General features: G+C 49.9%; 1 protein-coding gene across 4 annotated transcripts in view; it reads right to left on the reverse strand.

Moving 5' to 3' along the window:
- The window catches only part of SUFU (SUFU negative regulator of hedgehog signaling), a 99,879-nt gene that overhangs the window by 12,600 nt on the left and 65,836 nt on the right, over window positions 1–21,443 (reverse strand). For 2 of the 4 annotated variants that reach the window (XR_012510147.1, XM_074373707.1), the window contains exons 5-10: window positions 21,300–21,385; window positions 20,963–21,035; window positions 17,921–18,077; window positions 16,014–16,125; window positions 2,956–3,090; window positions 1,249–1,387 (exon numbers count right to left, since the gene is read on the reverse strand). Coding sequence is in view for 2 of the 4 variants with exons in the window: in XM_074373707.1 (XP_074229808.1) it covers window positions 1,249–1,387; window positions 2,956–3,090; window positions 16,014–16,125; window positions 17,921–18,077; window positions 20,963–21,035; window positions 21,300–21,385 (702 nt within the window). In the remaining 2 variants the exon portion in view is untranslated. The remainder of the gene's footprint in view (window positions 1–1,248; window positions 1,388–2,955; window positions 3,091–16,013; window positions 16,126–17,920; window positions 18,078–20,962; window positions 21,036–21,299; window positions 21,386–21,443) is intronic. The other 2 variants (XR_012510148.1, XM_010970982.2) reach the window with 1 other exon arrangement.

A 21,443-nucleotide genomic window follows, 5' to 3' on the forward strand; every position in this document is an offset into this window, starting at 1 on the left:
TGTTACCAAGTGGGACTTTTAAAATGTATTTATAACTTTATGGTTCAAAGTAATTTTGTTATGAAACAATGTAATAACAACAGTGGAAAAAATCAAGATAATTTATGGAACACAATATCCCTAAAGCACCAGCTTCCATTTCTACCTCGGCTTAGTCTGGGGAGTGTGGTTGGTGTCCTTTGTTTGCTGTTTGTTTTAATTAAGGGTTAGTATTTTGGTGGGGAGGGGAGCGGGGAGCTGGCCTGAGGAGGATTCGGCTGCAAGCCCACACACACACACACACGCTCTCACACAAACACCCGGACAAAAGGCATGCCCACATTAACAGCATGTATGCTTCACAGACCCCCACCCCCACCCCAGAATGGGCTAAACCCACAGACCCAGCATAATTCTCTTCCCCTCTACTGTAATGCCCCCCCCCACCATACACCATAAATAAGGCAGGGTCACCTTTTGGATTAAGGTCAGATTCCCTTTCTTCATACTCTTGACAGAATGTTTCTCCTCCCATGCCCCCAACAAACAAATCAAGAAGGATGCTAAGACATCTGGGAGTGGGCTGGACCAGACTGAGTACCTGTTAGAGGCCTGGGGCAGGAAGGAGGCTTATGGCTCTCAGGCCCCAGCACCCCACGTGGCTATGGCTTGTACCTGTATTCCAGCCAGAAGAGCAAGGGAGGGACAAAGTGTTCTGGAAAAGCCAGTAGGTTTCTGCACAGAGAAGCTGGGTGTCCATCAGGAAGAATGGAAGAACCGTTAGATGAGGAGACAGGGGAGGCTCTGTTTGCTGAGGCCTGCCCATCCCAACCCTAGGCCCAGGTCCAGGTCCAGATGCCCACTTTCTAGGAATTCTGGTGGGATTTCCACATAGCGCTAGACAGTGGCTTCCACACTTCTTTCCATCCTGCTTCACCCTGTTTCCTGTACCTTGGTTTATCCAGGGTGCAGAAAGTCTCATATCCCTCAAACCTGAATTTCCATGGCAAACAGAATCATCAATGGCCAGGGCCTGGAAAGTTATCATTTGTGTCTCAGGAGATGGGGAGTGGACAGGATGTGCTCCTAGAGCTGGAGGGATAGGCAGTAGCATCCACACTCCACATGGCATCTCACAGCCAGCCCCAAATAAAATTACTTTGAACCAGGAAGGGAGCTGCCAAGAGCTGCCAAGGGAGGAGAGGGAGGGGGCGGGCAGAGGAAGAACCCATGGAGAGGAGGTAGGGAGAAGAAAAAGAGCCTTCTCACTTGTAACCAGGGTCCATGAGCTGCGTAAGGGTGCTCTTCAGTGGCAAAGGCGCCTTCTACTCCCGTGGAGACAAAGGTGATGGCCATGTCACCTGTGATACTTTTATATGTAAAGTGCCGTCCATGCAGGAGCCTGCCCCTGAGGGTGGGAACATGAGACAGTGAGAGCAGGCCTGGCCAAGGCTCAGGGACTGTGGGGGTTATGCTCCCTGGGATGGGGTACCTGACAACTGCCCTTCTGACTACCCACCTGCCCACTAACAGGGGACTGGAGCCAAACATGTTCATCTCAATACCTCCCAACAGAAGACTCTCACGAGTTCTCTACTGTCCTCCTTCCAAAGGGCTCAAAGCTAGCAGACACTAGAGCAGCATTCAAAGGCCCTGCAAGGGGAGTGGAGTCCACCTCCTTTTGTCCTGGTGAAGAAACTGAGGCCAGAGAGGGCAGTCAGTAATGTGCCCAAGGTCAGGCCCAGAGCTAAAAGGGGCATCGTGCCCCCCTTTTGTTTGGAGAGTGGGGGTAAAAAAAATACCCAAATTTCCCACAGCCCTGGATGATGGCACAGTGCCTTCACAGCACTACCCCTGTGTCCAGCGCAGACTCTTCCACCTGCTCCTGGCCCCCACCACGAAATTTAAATGGCTAGCCCCAAGGCCACATCTTAAAAAAAAAAGCTGAAGCTAAGTGGGGTAACTCTGAGGGAGCACAATTAACTCTGAGTTAATCCCCAGTCTGGAAATACACCTGGGGGAAGGGCAGGTGGGGGCCATCAGTGGGAAAGAGATGCCAGTCCACAAAGGAAGCAAAATCTGCTCTTTGCATTCTCAGGCTGCCCCAGATTAACCCTCACCAGTCTAAAGGCTCTGAGCCTGGGCCAGAGAGGGAGCTGGGGGGGAAATGGTTAGGGTCCTGGTGGGGGTGCCCGGCCAGCCCCTATTCACTCTGACCGCTTGCTCTCTTTGCCCTGCTAGGCATGGTTGGTTACTATCTAAGCTCCTTCCTCAGGCTCTATGGGCAGTGGGGAGGGTCCAAAACAGTGCAATCCCTTTCTTCCCTGTCACTGTTGTCTGAGTTTAGAGTTACTCTTGCTGCCTCCCCTGCTATAAAAGTGAGGGTGGAACCCTTGAGGGCTGTGGAGGAAGTCAGCTGCAATAGGTTCAGCCCAGGGCAGCATCTCCAAGCAGAGAGCTGAATCCTGGCCACAGGGCTGGGTTTCTGGCACTGTGGACAACAGCAGAAGGGACACAGCTGGGTTTCTTGGTCCCTCAAGGAGTCTGCTGTGCTGGCTTCGGGGTTTGGAGAACTGAGTGTTTTGCATGGGAAAAACAGTGAGCAGGAGAAAATGGAGCCCCACCCACCAGAGCCCCTGCCCTGCTACCCCAGTGCTACTGGGGACCCTGCCACCCCTGACTCTGGGCTGGTGGGATGGTAGGGCATCTGAGACTCAGCCAGCCCCAGGTCACTGAACCTTCCTAAGGGAGCAGGGTTGAGGGCCACTTCTCTGAACAAAGGGACAAAGGAGAGTTCTTCAGCACAGTGGGGACTTCTGGTGGGTTCAGGGTCCACAGGCTCCCTGACAGGCCTAAGATGGAGCTGCCTGACTAGCTCCCCTCCTTCCCTGGGCCCTAGTCTGCCTCAGTGTGAGGGTGATGGCAAGCACAGGCCTGGCAGCTCCTTGAGGCCAGGTTGTATGCTGTGGGGCTCACCTTAGGCACAGAGGAATGAGGGCTCCTGACTCCTGGTTGAATTTCAGATGTACGCTCTCGAGCTGCCGTGTGCGGATCAGTTCATGGGGAATAATGGCTGTGGAGCTGTCGCTTTCCAGGCTGTCTTTGCGGCTCCTGCAAAGCAAGCACAGGAACAGGTTCAGCACAAGGTGAAAACCGCAGGGAGGAGCAAGATGGGAGGCTCTCAGGCTGGACTCCTGAGTAACAACCATGAGAGTGATTGATGATAATAACAGCAGCCACCACTCGCCCACTACATACTTGCCAAGTGGCAGCCGCTGTACGGGGCACCCCTCACTCATCACATCTCCCAACAGCCCCGTGAGGTGGGCACTGTCATTACAGCCCTTTTACAGATAAGGAGCCATGGATCAGGGAGGGAAAGTAACTTGTCCAGGTTGCACAGCTGGGGATTGTGGAGCTGGGATTTGGTCACAGGTAGGTCTGGTTTTGAAGCCTCATCTTTGGCCCACATGATACATAAAAGCTTATGTCACAGTGGCTTGTTCTTCCCTAAGATAGCAGTGGGGGCTTCTGGGAGCCTTTCTTCCCCTGCCCTGGAGTGTCAGATCCCAGTTCTCCAAGACCGGGGTACCAAAGTGCCAGGAGACACAGCTCCAAGACCTTCCTTCCAGCTGACCTTGAAAAGGCTGTGACATCAGAGCAACCTCAGAGCAGGCACACTCCTGCTAATGGCCAGGAGCTGCAGTGACACACACATCATTCATCTAACAGGAAATGACATAATTCTCATTGAGGGGTAGAAACCAGGCTCTCAGAAGTCAGACAAGTGGGCTTGGCTGAGCAGGAGGATGGGGCTGCCACTCTGCTGGGCTTCGAGGCCCCTGGAGCCCTGTACCAGATTCCTCCTGACTATGGCCCCAGCCACACTGAGCTGTCACTGCCACCTCTCCCCTCCCCCACCCTGTCCTGCTTCCCACCAACTGTTTGCTCCACAGCTGGGCCATAGAGTCCTTTTGCAATCTAAGATTTGCTCTTTCAAATTCAGCTGCCCCCAGTGACAACCTCTCAAATCTGCCTCAGCCGGAAATGAGGGTTACCCACTGATCCCATTCAAAAGGCCGGATCCTGGTTTGGGCTGTGAATCTCAGAACAATTCCCCAAGTGTCGATCAAAATACTGAGTGAGAAGCTCTAGTTATTTATCATTCAAGCGGCAGAAGCCACCCAGGATGTCTGGGCTTGGTAGTTGCACAGCCAGTGGGGGCCCAAGCTCCTCACACACTGAGGGGCTAAGCAATGGGGCCTGCGGCCAGCGAGGCACCCTGGCAGGCAGAGCACCTCCCGAGGGAGGATGTGAGTCAGCAGGCACAAGGATGGAAGGTGACATCGGGCAGCACAGGGCTCTGCTGAGGCAGTGGTTTATAAAGCCCCTGAGGTAACAGAGGCCATCCCACCAGCTGGGTGGATCCACCCCAGATGTGACCACTCTTTCACAAAAAGGTCCCTTCCTCTGGTTTCCCAAAGCCAGTTCTGAAACTACCCTTTGCCCTAGCACCTCCTTTGACAAGCCCTTTTACAAGACCTATGAAGGAGACAAACACTCTGGCCAAGAGGGTCACGGAATCTCAGGACTGGAAGGGAACTCCGAGGTTGTTTAATCTACCTATTTCCTTTACAAAAGAGGGCCGGCACTGTGTCCAAGGCCACAGAGCTGGGAGCCAGGATGGGAGCCGAGGACCTCTGACTAGCTCTCTTCCCAATACACCCCGGCTGCTACACCTCCTTTCAGAGAAGGGCAACACCTAACACCACTTCTCAGCAGTTGCCTCAGGGCCCTAGGCAAAGCAGAACTCAGGAGAGACAGCAGTCCCTCTGGTGAGCCCCTACTCTGCTCCAGAGTAAGGAGTCCATAGATTCATGTGCTCAGTCCTCACAGCAAGCACCCAGGTAGATTCTGTGGTTAACCCTTCTTGTACAGGTGAGGAAACCACAGCTCAGAGAAGTGAGGTGACAAGCCTATGGTTACAGAGTGAGTTTAAAAGGAAGAGCCAGGCTGTGACCCTCACCGTCACTTCCCTGCGCCACCTCTGAGACACACCACCATGCTCCTGAAAGGCCTGGCTGCCAGGCAGGGCCAGCAGGGCCTCTCTGGCACAGGCAAAAATGCTGATGAATAGCAAACTGGGGGTGGGGGCAGGGGGCTGGGAGAGCAGAATCAACAACACACAGGGCTAGAGACGTCTCAAGCTACAGGGAAAAATAAATTGTTGAAAGTCAGCTAAAGTCACCTTGGTAACTGCTACAACACACTCACCCAGAACGAGGACATCAAACCCAAGTGCAAACAGCTTTAAAGAAATGGAAAAGAACTTAATCATCTGAAGAATTAATGTGACAAGTGTCCACATTTACACCTCCCACTAACCTTCAATCACTTGAAAACATAGTTTAATCTCTTAAGAGAAAAAAAAAATTGCAAAACGCTAGATCTGCAGTCCTGGAGCTTGGGTATTTCCGGCATGCTGCTTCAATGGAAACGCGGCTGCTCCGCACACACACGCAGGAGCCCAGCTTTTTGCTGATTTGTTTTTTCTGGACATCGATGCAGAAGCATGAATTATTTGTGTGGGCTGGGTGAGGTATTAAATCTGCAGCCGACACAGGTTTGCAATGTTTTGCATGGTTGTCAGCTTAATCTTAGTCATAAAAAAATAAGTAGTGTGCTCGCCAGCGTGGCCTAATTTTCAGCTGGGCTGTTTTCTCCCTGGGTTCCTAGTGGAGGGGAAGGCAGAGCTTCGAGGTAGGAAGGGAGAATGGCTCCCAGGGAAGCATGGCCTACACTCCCTGGGGGCTGCTAGGAGGACGGGGGCCAGGGAATGAAGGACACTCAGGGAGGCAGAATGGCTAACAATAGTTTCTGGGTTCAAGTTCCATATGACCTTGGGCAAATAGCCTCTAAGCTTCAGCATCCTCTTGGTGGGAAGAATAACAATACCTTTTGTGAGAAGGGTTAAATAAGATGACCAAGGTGAAGCACCTGACAGTGCCTGGAATGCCTTAACAAGATATTAGCTCGCTGCCTCTAGAAGTCTATCTGCTCCTTGTGCAGGAACGTTGAGAGCTTAGGAGAGACTTATTTACCTTTATCCTGGGCCCAGAATCCAACTGCCTCTGGCCAAGTCAGTCCCCTTTTCTGAGCAAAGGTCCTTGCCCTGAACTTGGAGAGGGGACTTCTGAGATGGGGCTTGAAAGGGCCCTGACTCCCTGAGCAGACACTGTGGGCCCTGGTCAACTGCTGGTGCTCTGGGAAGGCCAAACTACAGGCCAACAAACCCCTTTGAGGCTTTTGTTCTGCTGAGAGAGGTGCTGGTGGGGCTGCCTTCCTTGTATAGAGCACACTCAGCCTTCATGCAATTCTCATCTAGTGGTCCTCACGTTACCCAGGAGTAATTTAATCCATCCTCGATGGCAGCCTTTTAAATCCCCAACACTGCTCCCACAGCCCACCAACAGTTTCTCTTTTCCAGTATTTGTGGCCCCAACTTTCAATTATATTCTTAAGACAAGGTTCTGAAATCTTCCATCCATACAAGTCACTCTCCCTTGGATTCACTCTAGCTTGTCAAAGCCAGAGTGTCATGTCCAGAAGTGAAGTGTCATGTGCGGAAATAAATATGCTAAGTGGTCTAACCAGCATGGGTCACAGAGGGACTGAGAGCTTTCTTCTTGGGGATACTTTATTTCTATTATAACTGTCATCAAATTGTCTATTCTTTGTAACTTCATCATACTACCAACTCATACTGCAATCCTTCTGTCAACAAAATCTCCCTCAGGCTTTCTCCCATGGGCTGAGCTTAGACATTTTCTCCCCCGACTTGTATGTACTCTAGATGATCTGGAGCTTAGAACAGAACTCTGCATCATCTGGCTAGTGTTTCAAGCAGTCCGGATATTTCTGAAACCTGACTCTGGCACCCATGATATTGGCATTCCCTCCTGATTTCACATCACTGACAAAGCTGATAAACTCACCATCGATGTTCTCATCCGAGGCTTTGACTAAACAGTGAACAGGACAGGGCCAGTCAGACAGGCTGACAGACTGACATCATTATTCTTTGGGTATGCTCATTCAACTGATTATAAATCAACCCAACCATCCCATCAACAAGCCCCTCACCCTCCTGGATGCTCTGTAGACAATTTCTCTGTCTTGCCAACAATGATGTCAGAAGACACTCTCAAAATGTCTTGCTAACCCCCACCTTTATAAGGTCTACAGCATTTCCTTTGTCTACCAAGTAGAAATAGGTAAGTGTTTCTACAAAGGCAGGAAGGGTGGTCTGGCAGGCCTGACTGTTCGTGAATCCATGCTGACTCTCAGGGCTCACTGTTTTTCCTTAGAGAGTGTTCACAGCTTACTCACTGAATAATCTAGCCCTGAATTTTCCCTCAGAGTTGACACCAAGCTTCCTAGTCTAGAGCGTGGAAGATGCTTTTGGCGTCTTGAAATTTTTAAGTGCTTTCAGTCTGCCAACACCTCTCTCCCATTGCCTCAAAGATTACTGACATCAGCTTCATGAGTTTCATCTGCCAATTCGACTGGTATTCTGAGGTGCAATACATGTGGACTAGGAAATCTGAAGTCCTGGCTTCAATCCCCTTGTGAATGCCTGGATGACCCTTCCTATTCTGCTAACCATTCTTTTTGAGATGGAAGCATAACAGAACTAAAGTAAATTTTTGCTGTTTCTCTGCCTCTGATTAACATTATTCTGTCCAAACAGCTGGGCCTAGGTTTTTTTCTTGTTCCAAACAGAAGTACAAAAAATAAAGCCTTTTTCACTGGTCAGAGCACTTTTTTTTTTTATTTAACAAGACTCAGTTCTTCTTGAGTTTCAGCTTTTCTTGACCCTGTTCCTTAAAGTCTGTGTGGTATAACATACTTCTCCTTCCAGGTTTTGTTCAAATTCTTCAAAAAATTTTCTGAGTTACGTAAAGGATTCTCTACATGTCTACACTGGTCCCTACAGGTATTACACCTCCTTTTAGTTTTCAGGGGACTATCTGCAATAACAATATTAAGAGGTACCTTGTATTGAGTGCAGACTATGAAGCCAGGTCCTAGGATAAACCCTGTATACACTTTGTTCCTTTCATTTTTATAACAACCCTATAAATAGGTATTATTTTTCCCATTTTATAGATGAAGAAACTGAAACTCAGATACTTTAAATAACTAGTCCAAGGCCACACAATGAGTAAATAAGGGGCTGAGACAAAACCCCTAGGTCTTCCTGATGCCAGCTAAAATGTCATCACAATATTTCTCCTTAAGAACCTCCCATCCTTTGACTGGTCTTTCTTTCTGGGGTTTTAGGGCCATGAAGAGACATCTATTTTTCTTCCCTGAACTCTTAAAAGAACTGTTTCCTAGAAGCCAGGGCAGGGCTTCCCAAAGGGTATTTGATGGAATTTTAATTGAAGAGAAGCTTCTAGAAAAGCAGATGTGGCAAGGGCTGGATACCAAACACTGCATCTTAGATTAGAGATTCACAAAATGTTCAGGAGGACTACAGAGGGTAAACAAACTGGTTTCATTTTATGTAAGCCAGTATCTTCCAATCTTAGCCACAAGAACCCCATTTACTTAATCCCCAACAACCCCCCTAAAAGGCTATGGGGACACTCCCTCTGGGCTAGGCAGTGCTCTCACAGGGCCCAGGATTTTCCCTCCTGAACCCTGCTCTGCCCAAGTGCTTTTCCCCAAGGCCCTGTCACTGCTGCCATCAGCCTCCTTGCTGGTCAGAGTCAGCTGCACATCCAAGGGCCCCTCACCATCTGTTCATCCCAACACAGACGCTCTCAGGAGGCCTGCTGGATGGTTATACGATGTTCATCTTCAGCTCTCAGCCTGACACCGGGGAAACTGATGTTCCTTTGTGTGACCAGGGCTTATCTTGGTGCCAGTTATGTGATTTTCACCTGGAATGTGTTGTCCTTTCTTTTCACCACGCAGGGCAAGTTGTAACAACTCCTACAATATCACTCCTTTGGCTTTTTTTTTTGGGGGGGGTGTAGGTTTATTTATTTATTTAATGGCAGTACTGGTGATTGAACCCATGATCTTGTACATGCTAAGCATATACTCTACCACTGAGCTACACCCTCCCCCTGACTTTTTTTTTTAACTATTCTTTTTAAAGTTTAAAGAGTCAAATAGTTCTAAGTTCATTATAATATCAGCAGTCTTCCCACTCCCTACACCTCAGAGACAAGCACTGTCATCTCTCTTAGCTGATTCCTTAGATATTTTCCTCAATGGCGCTAATATAATATACTTTACTTCTGCTTCCTGGTATTTTCTTTTCAGGCTTTAGCTATCGACTTCCTGCTACAGAAGACCAGCTTTTTGCTCCCTTTCATCCATCCACACTCCCCCCCCCCCAATCTTCCCAAGATAACTGAGTTTGTTTGGATCAGTATCAAGTGTTTACATTATTATACTATACTAATGCTATTTACAACTGAGCCACATAGTATACTATGATTACTTTTCCTTTCTAGTGTAACTGTCTATTTTCCTTGTATTTAATAACTGTCTTGGTTTTCTATGTGTTTATCACTAATTCAATCCTGAACTAACTACCAGTGGCCTACAGATTCTCCCAAGATTTTCAAACACATCAAATATTTACCAATTTTATCTTCTTAAAGACATCTCTCCAGAGGATCCTTCCAAACAACTCCAGTCTGAACTGGTCACCTTCTGTTCTTGCTGCATAGCCATCGTCATAGGATCATTCTTCACCTTCATGCTGGCTATTCCCCTTGCCTCTCTCTCATGTTGGATCTCACTTCCTGCTCCCTGTATGTCTACCTCACTCATTTGGATGGAACAATCCTCTAGCAGATTTCACTTTATTTTTTAGTATGTTTCTCTCAGCCAAATGGTCCCCTCTGAACTGCCACCCACATGGGTTTTCAGATAAACTAAAACATCAGCTTTACTCTGTGCATTGGTATGCAGACTTCCAAAGCCTTCTTTCCAGTTATTTTTTCCTGTGAATTGGCAGGCACCTCCTCCACTTTCATCCTCCTTTACAGGCAATACCCAGTGGTGCAGAGGCCTGGATCTGGAGTCAAATAACCCAAGGTTCAAATTTTGTCTCTAAATCTTATTAATATTGGCTCACAGACCCAAGATAAGTTATACAATCTCTCTAAGCCTCCGTGTACTAGTTTGTAAAATGGAGACAAAAGTAGCCCACAACACAGGGCCTGGCACATGGCAATACTCAATGAAAACTGCCTGCTCTGCCACAAGAACCTGTCCAAGCCAGGAATCTTCCTGTATTGGGAGCACTGAGGAGTGGTTTATGAGATGGCTCAGACACACCCCATCAATTCAGCAACTGACCTGAATCTTTACATTTATTTCTTCTTTACCACCTGTCTTCATAACACATTCTATATTTACACTTCCCACTGTATAAGGTGACTTCTTGCATATCCTAAAAAGCCTTCTCCTTCCAGTGTCAAGATAGACTCCTGATTTCTAGTACTGTACAGTTTATGGTACATGCCCCTGTTCACCCTATGCACACTTTACAGATGGACAGGACCATATCCATGTTTCTTCACCAGCTGGATCTCTACAGATTGAAAAGTCTTAATTTTTCCATTTTAGCCCAAGGCAGCAGGTGCAGAAAGAAGAGAAGCCCAACCACCGAGACTCCTTTTAGTCACAATCCCAGTCCTGTGACAGTGATGACGTCTGCACTGGCCACACGACTTGAGGCCTTCTCCTTGGGGACGCCCGGAGCAGGAACCAGGGCACCTGCGTTGGCAACTATTCAGAAGTGAAATGGGTTTGGCCTGCTGAGCCCAGCCCAACCTCTGGCTTCTGCCTCTAGCCTGGGAGATTATTCCTTTTGCTTTCAGATTGCTGACGAAAGCTCTGAACTTTCCAGAGAAAGAACCACTGCAGGTCTCCCTTCAGTGCAGGACAGGGACAGGGTGTGGGTGGAGGTGAGAGCACCAGCTCATCTCCACAGTTACTGTTAAGCACAAGGCTGTATCACCAGGTCATTCTGACAAATTCTCTGTTGGGGATGACACAAGGAGTAGAGGCCTTAAAAGGTTGTTGGTAAACACCAATAACTAAATAATGACATGCAGTATTTTCACAGCGAACATCCCAAGGTTGGAATGTGATGATAGAGCAGTGGGACGGAGTGTGGGGGAAGCAGAGAGAGTGAGTAAAACCTGCATTAAGGTTACTGGATTCCTTAATCAACTATTAACTCCTCTGGGCACCAGGGACCGCTGTGTGGTTGGACTAGGGTGGGAGACTAGGACCCTGCTTTCCTGAATGAGACTGCTCTAGCCAGAGCCCTTGGCTTTCTGTTTTCTGAGTTACTGACTCATTTCCTCTCTCCAGCTCTCACCTTTGAGCCTTCCTTTTCCCTTCCCTGGAGAAGTGACTCACTGCTGAAGTGTTGGGTGACACTGAGGATCAAGGATGGGTGATAAAAATACTTCTGATTGTGCAACTCGAGGAAGAAGGATGCAGTTTGGACTGAGAATTCAACATGCCAGCCATAAACTCCAAGGCTAGGGTGTTAACAATGGTCACAGCTTCACCCTCTTTGGGGAAGTGGAGCAGAGAATGGAGTCCAAACAGAAATTCACCCAGGCAGGTTGCTGTGGAGCCCCTGTTCCGCCTTTTCAAATGTGTATTTCTGAGAAAGGCACAGAAAGGCAGGCACTCGGCAAGACAAATATGGATCATGGAGGCCTGGGCCCTTCCTCCCATCAGCCCTGTGGGAGCAGGGCTGTTTCTTTTTAGGTTTTCTCTCCAGTGAAAACAACCGTACTTCCCCAGCGTGGGAGTGGGGAGGGGAGCCAAAGCGACAGACGCGGGCTCTGGGCTGACCACTGCACTGACATGATAGAGCCCTCAGCAGAGGATTACCCAAGCCGGCCCTGCGTACAGCAAGTGATGGCGACAGCCCAGCTGTTTTCCCAGATGGAAACCCACCTTCCTTCACTCAATTCCCTGGTGCAAACTAGATATTTTCTTCTTCTAATTAATCTTCATGGGCTTCAGAGCAAAACAAAACACAATTTTCTCTTAAAGGATGACTCCCTGACCAGGTCACAAGCCATTCAAGACGGGAACAGAGGCAGCAGGGCCACCTCATCCAAAAGGCCAAAGAGATGAGAACATAAAAGTGGGGAGAAATACATGCGTCCTGTGTGTGTATATATTGGGGGGAGGGTGCAGCTGAAAATGTCACAACAAGAGAAATCATGCTGCAAAGCTTTAATTCTCCAGAAAATTAAGGCAACAAGGAAAAATAAAAAGCCTTAAAAGCTGCTGATGCAATTCCACAAGACTGAGAAACTTGACTCAGCAATAATGGTTAGTTTGCATTTTAAAGGTGCCTCAACTACAAAATGTTTCTCATATAGCCAGGAACCTTCCCCGCCAACACACACACACACACACACACACACACACACACACACACACACACACATGCGCGCGCGCATGCATGAGCCCTGCTCCTCTTTGGGGGTATTATGCAACTCAGAGAGCTCCCTAAAGGTCCCCCAACCTCAGTCAGTGAGTCACTGGCAGAGGGAGGAGGAGGTCGTGATACACTGATGCAGGTTCCCAGCATCAGAGCAAGTTTACAGCAATGCAAACCTCCCCATGCAAAGCACCTGACCATGCACATCCCCCAGGTCACTGTGGGGAGGCTGGGAAGCAAAGGCAAAACTCTGTAGAACAGTCCACGTCTAACTAACCAGGCAACCTCAGACAGAGAGGATGCCCAGTGACTTTTTCCCCCCTTGACCCAGGTCCTTACAAATGTTGGCAGGCGCAGCCCTGAAGCCAGGCTCCCCTTGGTGGCACAAAGGAGCTGCTTCCCAAACTCACGCGGGCAGGCAGTGGGAAAGGAGGCGCCAGCAAGCCGAAGGAGGCTTTTCTCAACTGATCATCTTGGGAAAAGCCAGATACAAATTTCACGGCTGGAATGCAGGGGTTGTGAAACACGGGAAGAAGCCCGAAAGAGGGCCAAGGACTCCCCTTCCGGGAAGGTGGTGGGAGGAGGGCTGGCAAGGGCCAGTGAGAGAGGAGCAGGTTACCCAAAGGGGCCTGCCTTTCTGGGAAGCAGGAAGTGAGGCCTCAAGAAAGAAAAAAAAGAAATCCCCTAGCCCTGAAGTGGTGGAGGGGCCAGAGATGGGGTTGGTTTTGTTTCTGAACATGGAGAAAACAACACTTTGTATCAAAAAGTGATTCTGGTATAAATGAGCCAATTATGACCCATCTCGTTATCTCTGGGAATTTGGAAGCACCGAGGCTGACAGCATGCCCTCCCTAGAGTTAAATGCAAACAGTAAGCTTCTAATGTGGGGCTTTAGCCTTGTCCTCGGTGTCATGGGAGAGGTCTCTATTCATGCTCTGACTATCTAGAGGAGGTCCACCAATGAGGGTTATTACACTTCAGAGATACGGTCTGGGGTGTCCCGCATGCAGTCCCCGAGGACGGAGTAAGGAGGATCACACCGTGTTAATGGCCAAGAGACTGCCCTAGGTGCCACCTGTTCTCATCCTGGCCATGTTACTTATCAGCCTCTCGGTACCTCAGTTTCTGCATCTTTAAAAGGAGGATAATAAGATTATCTACTTCACAGAGTGACTTATGAGGATGAAGTAGACTAACACAGTACTTGGAACAGTACCTGGCACGTGCTAAGTATTTTATAAGTGTTAGTGGCCACTGAGGTGGGAAAGAGCAAGTGCCCAACTCCCCCAAGTAGACTAGAGCCCAGCTGCTAAAGCCCAGGCTCCATCAGCTCTTCTGAGCCTCCAGTCTATCTCCACAGTCTCCTCAGAGCACATTCAGACCCACGAAGACCCATGCATCAGAGCCCCAGCCCAGAAAGCCTGACTAAAGGAAATCGGACACGGAGACACAATAGGGCCAGTGCTGGTTGCTCCCCCACAGGGAAAGGAGCAAACACTGGTGCCAGCACATTTTGGGTCGGCTTTCTCAGTCGCAATCCATGCGGTTTATCTGAAATGGGGTCAGGTCCCAGGGTGGGCAGCACAGATATTCCAGTTGTGCTTGCTAAACTGAACTGAGTCCACCATCATTGATTCTGAGATAACAGGGAGCTAGAGACTTGAGGGGTGTGTTGGAAAATGTTCTTAGCAAAGGAAGAGGAATCATTCCTCAGCCAATTGTTAACAAATTGGTAACCAGCACTGAGAACATTAGAGGAGGAGCTCTGATTTCCTCCAGACAGCAGATTGCAGCACTTTGGACACCCGATTGAGTAACTCAATGGCAAGGAGGGGAGATGACCCCTGAGGGCTGCACCTCTGATCTGCTCCCACCCATCTCTCCCACTTAAAGCTCAGTCAACTCAGCCCAAAGAAGTCCCTGCCCTTCTGCCCAGAAACCCAGACCTTTGGAGGTAGAAGGGCCATCTGAACTGAGACTGTGTACAAGTTTCAGGGCAATTTGCTTGAGCCTTTAAGTCTTCAAATTCCTCCCGTCCTCCCACCAGTGCCAACAGGGCCCAAGCGCAGGGCATGGGAAGGAGTATGGCCGTGGGACAGGCTCCAGACTCACAGGTGGAGCATTTCCAGATGTCCCACAACCCAGCCTGGCCATCTGCTGCTGCCAGGGAAGGTGGTGCCTTAAGCCAGCTACTTCAAGGGAGCTGGCTGCAGAAACCCACTGGCTGGAGTTAAAAGCTGCTCGGAGGTAGCAGTGGAGGCCTCTCCAGGCTCTTGCCAATGGCAGATTCGCCAGGTGGGCCATCTTGAGCTGTCAGAATAACTCTCCCAACTCCACAATCCGCTCCCAGGTTGCAGCCTCAACTTTAACCAACCAGGCCTCCACCGTTTCATCCCTGTCAGCTCCTTCCCCTGCTTGATAAAATTCTAGGGCACCTTCAAAGCCCATCTCATGTTCTTCCTCCTCCAAGAAGCCCTCCCTAACTACTCTACATCATGCTGACTTGTCTTTTCTGTAGTGCATTAAATCACTACTATTTCTGGGGATCATGGATGAGCAACTGAAGCTAGAATTCAAAGTAACTTTCTAAAAAATTACATCCACAGCCAGAATCATGCCAATTAATTGTTTCATTTTATGTGCCCCTCTAAAGAGCCTACATCCAGATGGCCCTCTGGGTCCTAAGCTTGCCACATAGCAAGTGTGTAATAAAGACTTATTAGGAGAAGGACGAATCACCCTGGTCTTGCAGGAGTGGCCTGCCTCCCTTGTAGCCCAGGGCACAGCAACTTCCTCCCTGGCAGGCAAGGTTCCTGCTCTGGGCTGCCAGCTCCCAGCTATCCCCTGCCAGCAGCTATTCCCTAGAATTGCCCTGGGACTAGAGGCAGAGCCGGGTGCCCAGCTCTAACTCTGCCCACCATTTGTTCCCTATCAGAGGAAGAGAGGTCAGCAAGAAGTGGATCTGACCACTGGGGTGGCCACAATCTATCCCAAGGGCTACCGGGTCTCTTGGACAGACAGCGGAGGCCTGCAAAGGACTTCCCTTCCCTTCCCTGGGCCCCATGGAAGGGAGGCAGGAAGAAGGGCCTCAGCAGCAGGCGTCCAGTACAGGGCTGGCCAGACAGGGAGGCCCCTGGGGTTGTGGCTATCAGCCGGAGACCAGGCTCCAGGAAGGAAGGAAGGGCAACTCTGGCCGAGGCTGAGATAAGGAGGGGAATCGTGCTCAGCACAATGGGCTCCCACAAGGCTGGGAGGCCCCAGTCAGATTTTGCCCCAATTTGGCCTCCCATCTGGTCACACAGCCCATGTAAATATTTACTGATGTTTATATTTCTGCTCTGCTGGGCCCCCTCTTAAGTCCCTTATGACCCACAGATCCGTGTACCCCAGAGACCCTGAGTCCATCCAGCAAGGGCTCTGTGCATTGTTCTCGCTCATGCAAGCCATGGGGACAAAACTGCCCCCTTGTCCCAGTCCTGGGACATTGCTGTCAGGAAGCTGCACTAACCCCCTCTGTGGGTGGGGAACTTACGGGGCCCGGTCGTGGGTGAGGCCATTCTGCCGCTGAGAGTTGATTGGAGGAAGGACAGGTTTGCTGTTGATCTCAAGTCCTCTCCTCAGGGTCTCCCGGATCTGCTCCGTGTCTGCAATGATACCACTAAGTTATCTGATGGCCCTCTGGGCTCTCAGCATCCCCTAGCCCTGTCCTCGGAGCCTGGCTCTGCAGATGTGCTGGGGAAAGGCCCCTGCAAAGGCTGGTCCTAAAGTCACTCTAGGCATCAGCCTTGTGATCTGAGTTAGTGCAGCCTGAGGACACAGGGCAGATGAGGCACCATGCACTTCAGAAACTTCCAGCCTCAAGAGCACCATTCTTGTAGAAGACAAGGGAGAGGCCTCTGGACCTCAGAAGGGCACCCTCCGAGACAGGGCTCTCCTTCACCATCCTCTCCCTTCCTGTGTCCCAGGTCCTAGGCTTACCCTTAACATGGCTCCAGTTAGTGGCTGACAAGGCCACTGCCCAAGACCACCCAGGGATTCTGCCCACCTAATGGGTGCCAGTGAGGACTGTAAGTGCTCTGCCACAAATGAGCAGGTGTCTCTTACACAAGTTCCTGGGTTCTGGGTGGTCAGTTGGTGTCTGGCTCTGCCACCCCTTCCCCTTGGGCTGGGTCAGTGGGAGGCTGAGTCATCTCCCCACCTTGGTCTATCCCAGGGAACTCTGCCTCTGCACGGGTCTGCCAAGGGCCAGAAGGTGAGAAAGGCATCCCTTGGTGGGGTTATTTCTTTGCAAGGTGCTTTGCTGGTCTTTGGGGTGAAGCTTACTAGTCTGGCCCCCTATATTGAGATTCTGGTCTAAGATTTACTCCACTACATATACAAACACATACCAAAAAGGCTGGGCTTAGAGTAGATGATGGAAGTGATTATTAACTTTTCTAGCTGATTTGCTATAGTGGCATGGATTACTTTTATAATTTGTAAAACATAGCCAATAATGGTTGAAATTTTGGGCAAGACTATGAATCCTTTCTTAAATTACCTACTTTGTCAAAAGGAACTGAATAATTTTAACAATTGTACACTCTCTCAAAACCTCCCACAGTCTTGTCACACCATTAGAACAAGCAGGAAGGAAAGAAAGGGGTCAGATATTTGCACTAGGGGTTTAAGTTGTTCTTTATGGAAAAAGAAAACCTTTTATAAGTGCAATCACATGTGTAGGTATTTTATTTATGATTCTAGGTTTCTTATTCTTCAAAAGGTAAGAAAACGTGGAGGAACAGAGAAAGGAAGTAGAAAGAGCAGCTGTAGACACATGTATATGTAAATAGCAATGCCCTTTTTTAAAAACCACGGCTGTTTCTATAGCCAAGACCAGCACAACGAGCTCCCAACAGGAGAGATCCTTCCCCACAGCCCCCTCCCCAGAATGCAATGTAAGGGTGCCCAGTCCATGCTGCTGTATCTGCAGGACAGTAGGGCGGGGAAGTCTGCACACTGGCCTCACCCTTAGGCCTCTTGCATCTCAGGCCTGGGAAGGCCCAAGGCCAGAGTGATCCTTGGGTCTGGCATGGCTTTCAGGCTAGAGCTGGGCCCTGTGTCAATTCTGTGGGTGGCCAATGCTTGTTCTCTTGCACTTGGGTGGACTACGGCCTTTTCCTGTAACTGTTCTAGGACTTCCACTCACCTCCATGACCTCAGATTGCAAGCGGCAAATCTGAAACACAATGGTCACTGCTGGTGGTGCATTTGAAACACACACAGGAAACACAGGAGAAATGGATCCGTAAAGCTCCCTTGATGCTACCCTGCGGAAAGACTTCACTTGCTGTTTAAATCCTGCCAGGAAATACACTATTGACTGGGCTGTTTTTGTTACCGATCCATCCTAGAGAGTCTGAAAGCCAGCCTGGGGAAAGGGAGGGTGATGGTTCCTACCTTTGCCAGAAAGCCGCCGGGGCTGCGTGCCGATGCAGATGCTCCGGCTGTCCTCGTCGTCCTCGGGGGGCCGGCTCAGATCATCCCAGGCACACTTGGCACTGACACCACTCAGGTTGGAGCCGTCTGTCTCAATGCCTTTGTCAACCCTCTCCTGCTTGGAAAGAACCAAAGAGCCAGAGTTCCTTCAGAGAACTGGTGGCCCAAGGTCACCACCACCTTTCCAGTATTTGCTTAGCCCTTGCGAGAGCTAAGCATGGGACAGATGCTGGAAGAGCAGGATATCTGACCTTTCTCTGTTCCGGTTACTAATGCTTGATGGTCTCTGCCAGCACTGGGCTCCCCCAGGAGAACCAGGAATTAGGGGAAACCAGGAAGAATGAAAATCCCAAGGGAAGCTTCTCCTCTGTTACCAGCTTTCCAGTAAACTGACCACACCTGTTTCAGAGCCCCGACTCTGCCTACCCTGTGCTGGCCCATGGAGCTGATGTGGCAGAGCCAGGAACTACTTCCCTGAAGAAAGGCACAGTCCCTCCTCTCCTCACTGATCACCCTGGTAGAACTCCTCCAGTTCCAGTTGCTGCTACAGAGGCCAGGGTGGAAGTCTGGCCGGCCAGACAGGCTGGGGCTCGGCCCCATTTCTCAGTCTCCACACTTGCAGTTTCCTCTTCTAACAGCAGAGGGTGTGGTCACGCAGTGAAGAGCCCCAGAGAGCAGAGGAGCAGGACTTCCCCTCGTTGCACTGCCAACTTGTTTCGCCAAGGATTCTGGATGGAGATTCTTTTCCACTTCTTAGACAGAAATTGGGGTCTGGAGGGCAATGACCACTTGCAGACTCCACCAGAGGCTCTGCCTTTGCACAGCCTTGGTATTGCTGAGTCCAAACACTCCAAATGGCCTCAAGGAAGAGCTGGAAACAAACACCCTGGGATTTCTGGTAAAACCTAGTTGTGACGTTGTGCTTTGGATTAAAGGTCATCTGGGAGGCTTCCGCAACCTTGTTCATAAAAAGTCATGTGGGCCAAATAAAGCTCCTGAGTGAGCACCTCAATAAGAGTCTGCACCTCCCCATCTGCCGGACCTTCTCCCCGTGACTCCAAAAGCTCTAAAATAGCCTGCTGCTCAGCCTCGGAGCCTGTTTCGGGAAGCACAAGGGAAGCCTACATAGTGTCCTTATTTCTTGAGACCAGTCAGCAGGTGGCCCTGGCCTGATGCCTTCTTCCCATCACACCCTCCTCTTTTCCAGTGCTACCATCAGCCTGGGCAAAGCTTGGGGTTCTCAGCAGAGGCAAGAGGAGGCTGATGATGGGAAGCAGCTCTCTGTGCTCTTGGGAGGGGCTGTGCTCTGGCTTGCTCAGGATGGAGTCTGTGCTCTTTCCTCTCCACTGGCCGCCCTGAGACCTTTCACCCAAGCAAGCAGCTGAGGACACCTCTTGGCTCAACTAGTTCAGCCCACTTACTTTACACTAAGCAAGAAAGGATGAAGATGTGGAGGAGTTCAGGGATTTGTTCATGTACACAGCTGTCTAGTGGTAAAGCTTGGAGCAGAGGACGAGGAGCAGATCTAAAATGAACTGCCAGCAAGCAGGCCCCAGAAAGACACAAGCAAGCACAGAGGAGTTTCCACTGGGTGCACAGAGCCACCAGGAAAGGAAGCTGGACTTTCTCACCAAGTGCCCCTACTTGCTTTTAAAGACCACTAGGTGTTCTGGGTCCTGCTGGCTGGTCTCAGGAGAGCTTGAAGACCAGGGAGAATAGTTCTTGGCATGCAGAGAAAGGACGGGCTGCTTACCCTACTAGCTCAAAGGATCAAGTTCTTTTTTAGCACTTAGGACAGGGGCCAAGCAACAGCCCACGGTGCTGGATCCCAGTGTGGATACAGAACAAGGGCTTAGGGAAACATAGCCTTCATGGTTCCTGGTTCTTGCATAAGCAGAAGCAACGAGGAAACCACATTTAAAGTAGAGATAACAGAGGATCCTGGCAGCAATTTGAAAGCTTCAGTGTTAAAGGCACTGGGAAGATAGAGGAGTATCATCTGTGAATAAGTAGGGTTTCTGCCCAAGAACTCCCAGGTCTGCAGTAAAGAACCCAGGGACTGCTGGCTACATGTCCACCTGCGACCTCCCTGCCACCTCCTGCCCTACCTAAAGGACACGTAACTTCTGGCAGCTGCCTGTGGAAAAGATTTTTAGAGGCATAACAGGTTCAGAGATGGCAATGACCTGCAAAGGTTCAGAGAGTGGGTTGGGGCAAAGGAGAAGGAGACAGGCACGTGCCGGGCACATTATTAGCTATCTGCTGTTTCTACTTCATGAGCAGCCCGTGAGAAAGAAAGTTGTGCTCTATGTGGCTTTCAGACTTCACCTGCATGCAAAAAAGAGTGCTGCTTCTAAAAAACTCAAAGACGACACTGAAACTCTGTACAGGTGGGCCACGGTGAGTGGGAACTGTAGGCCTGTGTGTAGAAAGACTTCTTTTTACACATCAAGGGATGCCAACCTACCAGGGGAGGAGCTCGGTGTCTAACTGCCCAAGATGAAAAATGTATCTAAAAGGGGATGGGACCATTAGACCATCAGTGCTCCCCTCTGCAGCTGGGCTGTGTGGTTAATATCACCTGTTCTACTGTCTGTTACAGGGTAGAGGTTGCAGTGAGGTGGCTCTCTGAAAGAAAGTCTGTGTTCTTCTAAGAAGGGGAATGTGGGAGGATAAGGACTGGGCAAGCAATATCCACTAAACTGATTTTCTTTTGTCCTGGTGATCAGATTTTTAAGACAGGTTTATTGATGCATAATTTGCATACAGTAAGATTAATACTTTTAAAATGCAAAAATACATGTGTCTGAGACAAGTTTTCCTGGGCTGAAATCTCTGCTCCCTTATGCACTCTGCAGAACTCGGGAGACAAGTTCCAAATCATGCCATATTTCTACTCACTCACAAATAAAGCTCCTCCATTTTCTCAGGATGAAAGCCAGTATTACTTGGAAGAGCCCTAGGCATAGGGTGCTAGAAAGGTTTTCCTCACTCAGGACATACTTGCAGGTGTGGATCGATCTCAAATATGGTCTCTCCCCGTCGCATGTCAGTTATCAGCCAGGGGCCGCCAGCGCTGTGGACAAGGAAAGGGGACAGGATGGTAACTGAGGGTCTGGGCTGATGGGCTGGGTCTACCGCCTGTTTGCTGCCCCAGGCCCAGGACACAGGGGAATAGTTAGTGGCCAGGGACCATCAGGGAGAGTGATCAGGAAGCCCTGATGTGAAAACCCAGAGCCTAAGCAGCACTATAAGGGGAGCCCGCAAGGGGGAATGAGGGGTTCCCAACCCCAGGCCCAGGAAGCCAGGCCCCCACCTCAGGGCACAGGGGTGCACTCACACAGGTACCGTCCGCAGCAGCTCCAGGATGCCTTGCCCATTCCACTGCTGTGCTGCGTGGAGCTCCTCGGTGCAGACACCAACAATCTGAGATCCGGGGACAAGAAGCCATTGTGCGTTAATGGCCATTCCTCCTACCCATCTG

Source organism: Camelus bactrianus, chromosome 11, assembly GCF_048773025.1.
Source record: "Camelus bactrianus isolate YW-2024 breed Bactrian camel chromosome 11, ASM4877302v1, whole genome shotgun sequence".
Lineage (NCBI taxonomy): Eukaryota > Metazoa > Chordata > Mammalia > Artiodactyla > Camelidae > Camelus > Camelus bactrianus.